This window comes from Phyllopteryx taeniolatus, chromosome 1, assembly GCF_024500385.1.
Source record: "Phyllopteryx taeniolatus isolate TA_2022b chromosome 1, UOR_Ptae_1.2, whole genome shotgun sequence".
Taxonomy (NCBI): domain Eukaryota; kingdom Metazoa; phylum Chordata; class Actinopteri; order Syngnathiformes; family Syngnathidae; genus Phyllopteryx; species Phyllopteryx taeniolatus.
In genome coordinates, this window is record NC_084502.1 from 21,646,865 (window position 1) to 21,660,137 (window position 13,273).

Sequence of the window (13,273 nt, forward strand, 5' to 3'; positions counted from 1 at the left end):
AATCAATGCTCGATGATAAGTATTACATTTTAATAGTACTGTTGGAAATAGTACCGTAATTTCTCGTGTATAATGCGCACCCATGTATAATACGCACCCCCAAAGGTGACCTCAAAATTCTGGAAAACCCTTCTACCTATGTATATTGCATTTTTACGATGCATGATTTAGCTTCTACCCATATGATCAAAACACAAGTATTATCTGTATTTTATTTTTTTCGAAGAATTATTCTGAAGTTAAGCACTTCATTAGAACATACTTACATAATACTTTCTTTTTATTTACTTGCGCTTCTTTTGAAATTCACAGCCCAACTTTTTATTTAGTAAATGAGAAAAAACACAGTTGTGGGGATATGTTTGATTACCTGGGGAGAATTTGTAAGATGGGTACAATTGTTTAAAGACACGAATGGCGTGAATTGTGGCTGACAGCAGCTTGTTTTGTTGTGATGTTCTGTGTTACCGCTGGTTCAATAAAATGACTGGAATTGCACTGGCGACTCCATTCATCCTTGACCACTTGCGAGAGTCTTAGTCTGAACAATTGTTGCTGATGGATTGACACTAGTCGGATGTTGACGCCTGTGGCTTGACGTTGCTGTACTCTGATGAGAGCGGCTGACATTGTAATATAAATGAGTCGTATTGCCAGACTTTGTAGGGACGATAATCCTGGATAGTTTATACAGCATTGGTCTTCTGACTCTTGTAGGACTTAAAATATCCATAGCTGCTGCCAAACTTGTGACGTTACATTCCCTCTCATCAACAGTATGCTGTTGCGCTGATTTTTTCTCTTTATTTTTTTCCCAGTGCACGGCATTCTTTTTTGTTTAAAAAAAAGTTCTGAGACACGATAGGGAAACATTAAATCGCTACTGTGCATGTTACGTACCAGGTTTTTATTTCTATGTTAGAAAAGCGTGAGGGAGTTTGATGATGTAAACAATTATTCTTAGCTGGGCTGTGATAGGTCAAGAGGCTGGGGGTAGCTCTAAATTATTTTCCTAGCTTCTACCTCCTGTATATACAGTCCAATGACAGTGAACCGGCAAAAGGAGAAATGTGATCCCTAAAGCCTCTGTTGTAGCAGAATACCTTGCGGCGTCACCGGCATTCTTTTTTTTTTTTTTTTTTTTTTTTTTTTTTTTTTTTTTTTTTTTTTTTTTTCTATCGAACGTTTTATCAAACTTATTTTCTATTGATATCGATCACATCTATTACGATACATATTGAAATTGAATTATCGCCCAGCCCTAATTACATATCATATTGGAATGAAAGTACCGCTTTTTCACAACCCCAAGGTACTGGTATACATCTATACAATGGGACAAAAATTTCCTTCTACCTATGTATAATACACACACTATTTCCAACAGTACTATTACATTTTAATAGTACTGTTGGAAATAGTACCGTAATTTCTCGTGTATAATGCGCACCCATGTATAATACGCACCCCCAAAGGTGACCTCAAAATTCTGGAAAACCCTTCTACCTATGTATAATGCATTTTTACGATGCATGATTTAGCTTCTACCCATATGATCAAAACACAAGTATTATCTGTATTTAAATCACTCGTGTTCTCATTGGTCGATGTCGCGCCGGGAACCAATCACGCGCCTTGTATGAGTGCCCGTTGCATGTACAGTACAGTACAGGCATGTACAAAGCCTCTGAGTCAACTCATCTCTTTGTTTGGCATGCAGGGAAACCTCTCTCGTGCATGAAACATGTCTTTCCGCAATATGGCTGCTGATATGGCTGTATTTTTTTCATTTTTATTTTTTGATGAATTTATAATTTTTTTTATGAATATTTTGGAAAACCCCGCGAAGCACTGAAGCCGCAAAACGTGAAGCGCAAAGTGGCGAGGGAACACTGTACTTGAAATTGTTTAAAATGTGGGCTCTGAATCTGTAATCTATGAAAGTTTAACTTTTTGAATGGAATTGTGAAAATATACTTTTCCATGACTTTATACTAGAAAACTTAGTTAAGGTTGGAAGACTTGCCAAATGAACGAAATCAGAACTAGGGTTTAAAAGGTTGTTTTCCCCACCCTGGCCTTTAATTACGAATCAGTGCCAGACAGTGAGAGTCCACTGATGTCATCTTGCAATCTGCATTCACAGTCTAAGCCTTTTTATCTTTTCTCTGCATGAGGTATGTAATGATGACCATTACATGCAGCACGCCTGCCAAGTCATACTATCCCAGGGTATTACCAGGACTGTAAAAATTTTTTATAATCCTCTCAGGGTGCATTCAGACTTGAAGTCTGGATTTTTAGTCGTCTGAGTTCTCCATGATGTGCTCCAGAAAAGTACACTTTTCTTACTATTTATTCATCAGTGTAGTAGACATAACCAGAGGGACTCAAAATCAGTCAAAATCAGGAACGTTGGAGTAACGTCCATCCATTTTCTGTCCTGCTTATCCGAATTAAGGTTGGATATAGGTGGGCTAGAGCCTATCTCAGCTGACTTTGGGTGAGAAGTGGGGTACAGCCTGACTCACCAACCAATCATAGGGTACATACAGACAAACCCATTGACACATAAGTACAATTTAACAGTGCACCCTAAGCATCTAGTTGTCCCTTCACATCTTTATGAACTGGTCCTTTCTTGACAAACGAAACCTAAAGTGTAAGGAAAGGAGAAAAAAATGTTGGGGCAAGAATACAGTATGTGCCCCCACTAGTTAGAGCTGGGTGATATGGAAAAAAATCTTTTAGCATGATATTGGGCCATTTTATATCATGATAACGATATACCACGATATAGTACATTGTCAGCTATTCTATGAAAAATTTTACAACATAGTATGACCGATTACCTTTTCCTCACTTTATTTCAAAGTGACAAACAGACCTGTCACAAATGAGAAATGTATTCAGTAGTGCTACAGCTATCGAATATTCTAGTAATCGAGTAGCCTACTGAGAATGCTATCGAACAATCAAGTATTCAGGTAAATATATTTTTGCTTGGTTTAAGAGCAGTTATGAATCTTCTTTTCCTTTTGGCTTGTCCCTTTAGGGGTCGCCACAGCGCGTAATAATTTTCCATGTAAGCCTATCTCCTGCATCCTCCTCTCGAACACCAACTGCCCACGTCTTCCCTCACGACATACATCAACCTTCTCTTTGGTCTTCCTCTAGCTCTCTTACCTGGCAGCTCCATCCTCATCATCCTTCTACCAATATACTCACTATTTCTCCTCTGGATGTGTCCAAACCATCGAAGTCTGCTCTCTCTAACTTTATCTCCAAAACATTGAATCTTGGCTGTCCCTCTGATGAGCTCATTTCTAATTTTATCCAACCTGGTCACTTGGAGAGCGAACCTCAACATCTTCATTTCCTCCACGTCCAGCTCTGCTTCCTGTTGTCTCTTCAGTGCCACTGTCTCCAATCTGTACATCATGGCTGGCCTCACCACTGTTTTATAAACTTTGCCCTTCATCCTAGCAGAGACTATTCTGTCACATAACACAGCTGACACCTTCCTCCAGCCGTTCCAACCTGCTTGGACCCGTTTCTTCACTTCCTGACCACACTCACCATTGCTCTGGACGGTTGACCCCAAGTATTTAAAGTCCTCCACCCTTCCTATCTCTTCTCCCTGTAGCCTCACTCTTCCCCCACCACCACTCTCATTCATGCACATATATTCTGTTTTACTTAGGCTAATCTTCATTCCTCTGCTTTCCAGCGCATGCCTCCATCTTTCTAACTGTTCTTCCACCTGCACCCTGCTTTCACTGCCGATCACAAAGTCATCTGCAAACATCATGGTCCACGGGGATTCCAGTCTAACCTCATCTATCAGCCTATCCATCACCACTGCAAACAGGAATGGGCTCAGGGCTGATCCCTGATGCAGTCCCACCTCCACCTTAAATTAGTCTGTCACACCGACAGCACACCTCACCACCACTGTTCTGCTGCCCTCGTACATGTCCTGTATTATTATAACATACTTCTCTGCCACTCCAGACTTCCGCATGCAGTACCACAGTTCCTCTCTGTGTACTCTGTCATAGGCATTCTCTAGATCTACAAAGACACAATGTAGCTCCTTCTGACCTTCTCTGTACTTTTCCATCAACATCCTCAAGGCAAATAATGCATATGTGGTACTCTTTCTAGGCATGAAACCATACTGTTGCTCGCAAATACTCACTTCTGTCCTGAGTCTAGCCTCCACTACTCTTTCCCATAACTTCATTGTGTGGCTCATCAGCCCTGCACATCACCCTTGTTCTTAAAAATGGGCACCAGCACACCTTTCCTCCATTCCTCAGGTATCTTCTCACGCGCTAGAATTCTATTGAACAAGCTGGTCAAAAACTCCACAGCCACCTCTCCTAGATGCTTCCATACCTCCGCAGGAATGTCATCAGGACCAACTGCCTTTCCATTTTTCATCCTCTTTAATGCCTTTCTAACTTCCCCCTTACTAATCATTGCCACTTCCTGGTCCACCACACTACTCTCCCTTCTCTCTCATTTTTCTCATTCAACTCCTCGAAGTATTCTTTCCATCTATCTAGCACACTACTGGCACCAGTCAACATATTTCCATCTCTATCCTTAATCACCCAAACCTGCTGCACATCCTCCCCATCTCTATCCCATTGTCTGGCCAACCTGTATAGTCTCAGCTTCCACCACATGGTTCTCTGCTCTGCTCTTGTCTTCCTAATCTTACACACCACCATCCTATGCTGTCTAGCCACACTCTCCCCTACCACTACCTTACAGTCGGTAACCTCCTTCAGATTACACCGTCTGCACAAGATGTAATCTACCTGCATGCTTCTACCTCCGCTCTTGTAGGTGACCCTATGTTCCTGCCTCTTCTGGAAAAAAGTGTTCACTACAGCCATTTGCATCCTTTTTGCAAAGTCTACCACCATCTGTCCCTCTAAGTTCCTTTCCTGGATGCCGTACATACCCATCACTTCTTCATCACCCCTATTTCCTTCACCAACATGTCCATTACAATCTTTCACCAATCACGACTCTCTCTGTCTGGGATGCTCAGAACTACTTCGTCTAGCTCCTTCCAGAATTTCTCCTTCACCTCTCGGTCACAGCCTACCTGTGGGGCATAGCTACGAATCACATTATACATAACACCCTCAAGTTCAAGTTTCAGCCTCATCACTCGATCTGATACTCTTTTCACCTCCAAGACATTCTTAGCCAACTTCTCTTTTAAAATAACCCCGACTCCATTTCTCTTCCCATCTACACATCTACATTTATGGTAAAAAAATTTAAACCCTGACCCTAAACGTCTTGCCTTACTGCCTTTCCACCTGGTCTCCTGGACACACAATATATCAACCTTTCTCCTAATCATCATGTCAACCAACTCCTGAGATTTTCCTGTCATAGTCCCCACATTCAGTTCTAGGCTCTGTGCTTTCCTCTTCTCTTTCTGCCGAAGAACCCGCTTTCCACCTCTTCTTTGACTTCGACCCACAGTTAGCTGAATTTCCACCGGCGCCCTGTAGGTTGACGGCGCCGGTGGCAGACGTTGTTAACCCGGGCTACGACCGATCTGGTATGGAATTCTTTGATTGAACGCTCATATTTGTTTGGCAAAGTTTTAAGCCAGATGCCCTTCTTGACGCAACCCTCTGCATTTATCCGGGCTTGGGACCGGCCTACAGTTTGCATTGGCTTGTGCCCCCCATAGGGCTGCATTAAGAGCACTTATGAATACACGAGACAAAATAAGATATTTCCCCTAATGATGAATGACCAATTAGTTTCCTTTTTTAGCTAATCAACTGCTATTTTCTTAAATTCACATTGTGCATGCAAAGCAAAGTGTATTTTCTTGTCTACATTTGTCTTTGTCTACATTTAATGTGAGGCCATTTCAAACACACATAAAAAATAAAATATAAAGTGCTTTCAGTTTAAACATGACATTTCTTGTATCAAAAATGCATTAATTAAAAAACGGCAAAAAACAGCCTTTACGTTGTGCAACTTCACTGCAGCAACTACCATTTTAGCATGCAACATAATCTAGTACGTTCTCATGGATGTGCGTTTATGAATTTAGACCAGCTGACTATGAATAAGACAAATATTCTTAATACTCCAAGAAGTTCTGGACTGCACATCATGTTTTTATTTTCATCATCATCACTCCACGTTGGCACGGTGGGACATCCTCCGACAGAAAGCCACCACGATGACGTCAACAATGACGATATCAAAACATGGCGGCTCGCTATCAGATTTCCCAGCGTGCTTAGCGCTATTGTATAGTTGTTAAAATGCTATTTTATATGAGTTAGTCCGCTATACCATAAATAGTTGTAATCATGTGAATGTTAGTCAAGCTTATGCGTGTTTATCTGCCCTCTGCAGATTTTGTTGTCTTAACAATTATTATTATTGGGTTTTTTTTGTATCTTGCACCAGGACTGAACGCGTTATCCGGGCACATGACCTCTCTACCTTTCAGTATGTTGTGCAAGCTGGCTGTCATGCAAATGGTCATGTGGGAGGTGGAAAATACCTCCACAAAGCCGCAGTCTTAAAACTAAACACCAGGGTAACCTTAATACTGACACACAGTATAAGAGTAGATGAATTATAACATTTTAAATTGTGTAAATTAATAAATCACAAGATTTAAAAATAATTCATGGCTCTTCTACAACCCCAATTCCAATGAAGTTGGGACATTGTGTTAAACATAAATAAAAATAGAATACAATGATTTGCAAATCATGTTCAACCTATATTGAATTGAATACATTACAAAGACAATATATTTAATGTTCAAACTGATAAACTTTATTGTTTTTAGCAAATAATCATGAACTTGGAATTTTATGGCTGCAACACATTCCAAAAAAGCTGGGACAGGGTCATGTTTACCACTGTGTTACATCACCTTATCTTTTAACGACATTCAATAAACGTTTGGGAACTGAGGACACTAATTGTTGAAGCTTTGTAGGTGAAATTCTTTGCCATTCTTGTTTGATGTACAGCTTCAGCTGTTCAACAGTCCGGGGTCTCCGTTGTCGTATTTTACGCTTCATAATGACCCACACATTTTCAATGGGAGACAGGTCTGGACTGCAGGCAGGCCAGTCTCGTACCCGCACTCTTTTACTATGAAGCCACACTATTGTAACACGTGCAGAATGTGGTTTGGCATTGTCTTGGTGAAATAAGCAGGGGCGTCCATGAAAAAGACGTTGCTTAGATGGCAGCATATGTTTCTCCAAAATCTGTATGTACCTTTCAGCATTAATGGTGCCTTCACAGGTGTGTAAGTTACCCATGCCATTGGCACTAACACAGCCCCATACCATCACAGATGCTGGCTTTTTAACTTTGCGTTCATAACAGTCCGGATGGTTCTTTTCCTCTTTGGCCCAGAGGACACGACGTCCACAATTTCCAATAACAATTTGAAATGTGGACTCGTCGGACCACAGAACACTTTTCCACTTTGCATCAGTCCATCTTAGATGAGCTCGGGCAGAGAAGCCGGCGGCGTTTCTGGGTGTTGTTGATAAATGGCTTTTGCTTTGCATAGTAGAGTTTCAAGTTGCACTTATGGATGTAGCGCCGAACTGTATTTACTGACATTGGTTTTCTGAAGTGTTCCTGAGCCCATGTGGTGGTATCCTTTACACATTGATTCAATGTTTTCGGCCTTGCCGCTTATATGCAGTGAATTCTCCAGATTCTCTGAACCTTTTGATGATATTATGGACCGTAGATGATGAAATCCCTAAATTCCTTACAATTGTACGTTGAGGAACATTGTCCTTAAACTGTTCGTCTATTTTCTCACGCACTTGTTCACAAAGAGGTGAACCTCGCCCCATCTTTGCTTGTGAATGACTGAGCAATTCAGGGAAGCTCCTTTCATACCCAATCATGGCACCCACCTGTTCCCAATTAGCCTGTTCAACTGTGGGATGTTCCAAACCAGGTGTTTAATGAGCATTCCTCAACTTTCTCAGTCTTTTTTGCCACCTGTCCCAGCTTTTTGGAACGCGTTGCAGCCATAAAATTCTAAGTTAGATTATTTGCTAAAAACAATCAAGTTCATCAGTTTGAACATTAAATATCTTGTCTTTATAGTGTATTCAATTAAATATAGGTTGAACATGATTTGAAAATCATTGTATTCTGTTTTTATTTATGTTTAACACAACATCCCAACTTCATTGGAATTGGGTTTGTAAAACACATATCTACTCGTAGATGTCATTTCATTGTGAAGGAATTTTCTAACTTTGTGTAATATGCACTATTGACGTTTGAAGATATTTGTGGGAAAAAATTGCGCATTATACATGAAAAATTACAGTAGTACCATGATACAACACATCACCGATTGAATTTACTTACCCAATCATTATCGCTGTTAGGCATGGCTCAATGCCCGTCCAATAGTAGTTTTGTCGATTTCGGATAATGTTGCAGGATTTATATCCACATTTACTGCCTTCTTGTGCGTTTGTCAACATTAGTTTTCTTTACCCCGCTTCCTGCAACACCTTCCACAAACTTCTGCGACTAATTTTATCAATATTTAATTTGATTTGCGTGCTGGCGACAAAGGGAACAATGCATCTCATCAACAGCACCCTCTTTGACAGTAAAACGAAGCCACGCTTTTCGCCCACTTTTCTACCGTACATGGCCTGGCATGTTGCATTTTGTCATCTGTTCGATGCCCGCCATGAGCGCCGACTGACTTTTGACCAATCAGCGATTGCCTTTCTGTTTGTATCTGCCTGCGTGCAGCTTTCATTTCTGTTATCCATCCATGCTCTTTTTGTCAAATTATGAGACTTTTATTGTTTAATCTTTGTTTTGAGAGCAAGCTGACCGCTCAGAAATAGGTGTTATTCACTGTAAACCTTAAAAATATATATCACACGTCTGTGTCTTTCTTCCCTTGCTTCGGTTACGGAAGCGTACTGCCACATTAAAGGTAGCCCATGCCTACGTCCTTTAAGTTTTGCAAATTTTAAAAAAACGTTCTCTGAGGTATCCTCAGCATTTTTTTCAAATCTTGGTGCTTGAATTAAGGACCTGTTTCAGCCCTACAGCATACGTTTTGAAAATGCTTGCTTGAAAATTGGATAAATGATGATAGAAATGAAAATGATGAGGAGAAATGGCATGATAGACATTTTCTATTGTCCCCACAATATATATATAATACCATATCGCCCAGCTCTACCACGAGTCTAAACATGGTATGCAGAATAATATTGTCTTGTGGAATAAGAATTAAACATTAACCCTAACATGAAACGTTTGGAAAAAACGGTGCTAAAAATGGAACCGTCAGCGTCATTTTTGTTTAAACTTCTCAGAGAAGTTCCTACTGGGAGCACTTGTTAAAAGTGCGTATATGTAAAACGCCATTATGAAACAAAATAAAGGTTTTGAACAAACATAACCTGTAAAACGGTTCAGTTGTTAAGATTTGTTAAAATATGTAAAATTGTTTGAGACTTCACTGTTGTGTCAAGATGCCAAACAGAAAAGGGGAAACTCAAACTTTATTTTTCTTAAGTTCTGGACTTTATGTGAACACGTATAACATTCTCTTTTTATTTACCTGCGCTTATTGTGGAAGGCAGCCTTACTTTTATTTAGTAAACGAGAGAACATTACACAGTTGTGCTCATATGTTTGATTACCAGGGCAGAATTTGTAAGATGTGTTTCAATGACGTGTGCATACCAGGGCTCACATAGTCTCAAGTTTAAAATGATCTATGCCTGTCCAACCTAGTCACTCCGAGAGAGAATCTTCATTTCCGCCACCTCCAGCTAGGCTTCCTGTTACCTCTTCAGTGCCACTGTCTCTAGTCCGTACATCATGGCTGGCCTCACCATCATAAACTTGGCCCTTCGTTCTAGCAGAGACTATTCTGTTACATAACACACCTGACACCTTCCTCCACCCATTCCCAACCTGTCAACCTGTTTCTTCACTTCCTTGCCACACTCACCATTGCTCTGGACTGTTGACCCCAAGTATTTAAAGTCCTCCACCCTTGCTATCGCTTCTCCCTGTAGCCTCACTCTTCCTCCTCCACCCCTCTTATTCATGCACATACAGTAGGTAGGTCATATTGCAGCAATTTGATAAAATCATTTAAGTTCATTTTTTCCTCAATGTACACACAGCACCCCATATTCACAGAAAAGAACGTAATTGTTGAATTTTTTTGCAAATTTCTTAAAAAAGAAAAACTGAAATATCACACAGCCATAAGTACTCAGACCCTTTGCTCAGTATTTAGTAGAAGCACCCTTTTGAGCTAATACAGCATGAGTCTTTTTGGGAATGATGCAACAGATTTTTCACACCTGGAGTTGGGGATCCTCTGCCATTCCTCCTTGCAGATCCTCTCCAGTTTTGTCAGGTTGGATGGTGAATGTTGGTGGACAGCCATTTTCAGGTCTCTCCAGAGATGCTCAATTGGGTTTAAATCAGGGCTCTGGCTGGGCCATTCAAGAACAGTCACGGAGTTGTTCTGAAGCCACTCCTTCGTTATTTTCTTCTTTCTTTCTCCCTTTCTTTAATGTCCAACCTGATATACATATTATTATATGCCTCTTGTTTGGCCTTTGCCACCTCTACCTTCGCCCTGCTTCTCTTCTCCTTGGTCCTCTGTATCCCACTTCTTCTTTGCTAAGCTCTTTCCTTGTATGATTTCCTCCTCTTTCCTACCAGAAGATACAAGTACTCTCCTGCCTGTCTCTCTGATCACCTTGGCTGGAGTGGTCCAGTCTTTTAGATGATCCTCCTGTCCACCAAGAGACTGTCTCACCTCATCTTGAAAAGCCACACAACACTCTTCCTTTCTCAGCTTCCACCACTTGGTTCTCTGCTCTGCCTTCGTCTTCTTCCTCCTCACCACCATCCTATGCTTTCTAGCCACACTCTTCCCTACCCACTACCTTAGAGTCAGTAACCTCCTTCAGATTACTTTGTCTGCACAAGATGTAATCCACCTGCGTGCTTCTACCTCCGCTCGTGTAGGTCACCCTATGTTCCTGCCTCTTCTGGAAGAAATTTTACTTCTTCATTACCCCTGTTTCCTTCACCAACATGTCCATTACAATCTGCACCAATCACAACTCTCTCTATGTCTGGGTCACGTCCTACCTGTGGGGGAGAGCCACTAATTAGATTATACATAACACTCTCAATTTAAGGTTTTCTGCATCATCACTCGATCTGACACTCTTTTCACCTTCAAGACATTCTTGGCTCACTCTTCCTTTAAAATAACCCCTACTCCATGTTTCCCCCATCTACACCATGGTAACATAATCAGAACCCAGCTCCTAAGGTTCTAGCCTTACTCTCTTTCCACCTGCAGTCCTGGACACACAAAAGATCAACCTTTCTCCTAAACATCATGGCAACCAACTACTGAACTTTTCCTGTCATAGTCCCCACATTCAGTTCTAGACTCTGTGCTTTCCTCTTTTCTTTCTGCCTAAGAACCTGCCTTCCACCTCTACTTTGTCTTCGACCCAAAGTAGCTGAATTTACACCAGCGCCCTACAGGTTAATGGGGGTGGTCGCGGACGTTGTTAAAACCCAGGCCATGACCGATCCGGTATGTAATTGTTTGGATGAATGTTCATATTTGTTTGACAAAGATTTGAGCAAGATGCCCTTCCTGACGCAACCCTCTGCATTTATCCGGGCTTGGGACAGGCCTACAGTTTGCACTGGCTTGTGCCCCCCCATCAGGCTGCAAGAAGAAGAAGATACTGTTGCCACCAACATCAACACAACACCATCCCGAAATCATGTTCAATCACTAATTAATAATGCTAAATTTATTACATCCTTAATTCATTGGTAGAATACGGTGTTAGCTCGCCACTGTTGGCGGCTAGCAGCTAGCTACCAGAGTGTCTGCGACGCGACAGCCGACGGAGTACTTTTCCGAGGCCATTTAATAGGCGAAAATTAATCTGCACACTGGCGGCTTACGATGCAGTATTTCAAAAGTATTTTTTAAAGTAATTCTTATTAGATTTAAGTCACCTGCATCAGACAAAGAAGACATGGGCATTTACAATATAAGGGGAAGTTTTGACTTCCTGGCTTTACTTCCGCTTTGATGAGTAATATGATACTAAACTACAGACGTGAATATGGGTAGATGCTCTGCCTTAAAGCACAACTAAATTCTATAATTGGGCCCTCTCACACTCACAATCAGTCAGTGATTGTGTGCTGTGGAATGTTTTTATTAATCACCATGCAAGCCAACTGACATTTTTAGATTTGACCCTGGGAACAGCACGTGATCCTCAGCCAACTGAGTTGAATGTTCTCCTGTGTTCAAGTAGTGTTAAAATGTCAGATAAGTTGGGCTTGAGCAATACTGTGCGGGTTAGTAAAATGTTGGTCTTTTTTGAAACTGCTAGCTAATGAAATGATCTACAGAACTATGATAATTTCTCAAATTTGTGCTTTTTACAACTCTAGCAACAGGTCTGAGGGGCAATACTTTTCACTTGAACTTTTGCCTGAATTAAATTAATCACATTGTTTTACTGTGCATGGACTGATTTAAGGTTTCTCTTGTTTGATTTCTCAATCTTCAGAGGCGTGTATGACATTGTGGTATCAGGAACATGCGTGGGTCAGTATGACAATAAGGGCAGCTTCGGGGAGCTGGCACTCATGTACAACACACCACGTGCAGCTACCATCATCGCCACCCAGGAGGGGTCGCTATGGGGGCTGGTAAGAGCATTGAAATACGCAATCAATCAAACCTGAAGCGTTTGTAGATATAAAACTGTTGATGTCACTTAGCAGTGCCGTGAAAAAGTATTGGCCCACTTCTCAAATTCTTATGTTTTTGCATAGTTTCCCCACTTTTAGATCATCAAACAAATGGAAATATCAGACATAGACATATCCCAAGTAAACATAAATTGCTTTTTTAAATGTTGATTTTGTTAAGGGAAAAAAATCAAATTACGGCTGCACAATATATCATTTGAGCATCGCCATTGCAATGTAAGTGTGTGTAATAGTCACATCACCGTGTTCTGTGCAATGCTGGTGTATTGATATGCAGTCAATCAACTGTAATATTCATAAGTGACCAGCAGAGGGACCTGGTTGGACGTGCTAATAAGATTAGCACCAATGTTACGGTAAATTTTAGCTGATCAAACAACACACATGGAGCAGCCCAGTG

General features: G+C 41.0%; 1 protein-coding gene across 3 annotated transcripts in view; it reads left to right on the top strand.

Annotated features, from left to right (window-relative positions):
• Nucleotides 1-13,273, top strand: part of prkar2aa (protein kinase, cAMP-dependent, regulatory, type II, alpha A) — a 64,037-nt gene that overhangs the window by 39,811 nt on the left and 10,953 nt on the right. For all 3 annotated transcript variants that reach the window (XM_061780736.1, XM_061780729.1, XM_061780720.1), the window contains exon 6: nucleotides 12,669-12,810. In XM_061780736.1, the coding sequence (XP_061636720.1) occupies nucleotides 12,669-12,810 (142 nt within the window). The remainder of the gene's footprint in view (nucleotides 1-12,668; nucleotides 12,811-13,273) is intronic.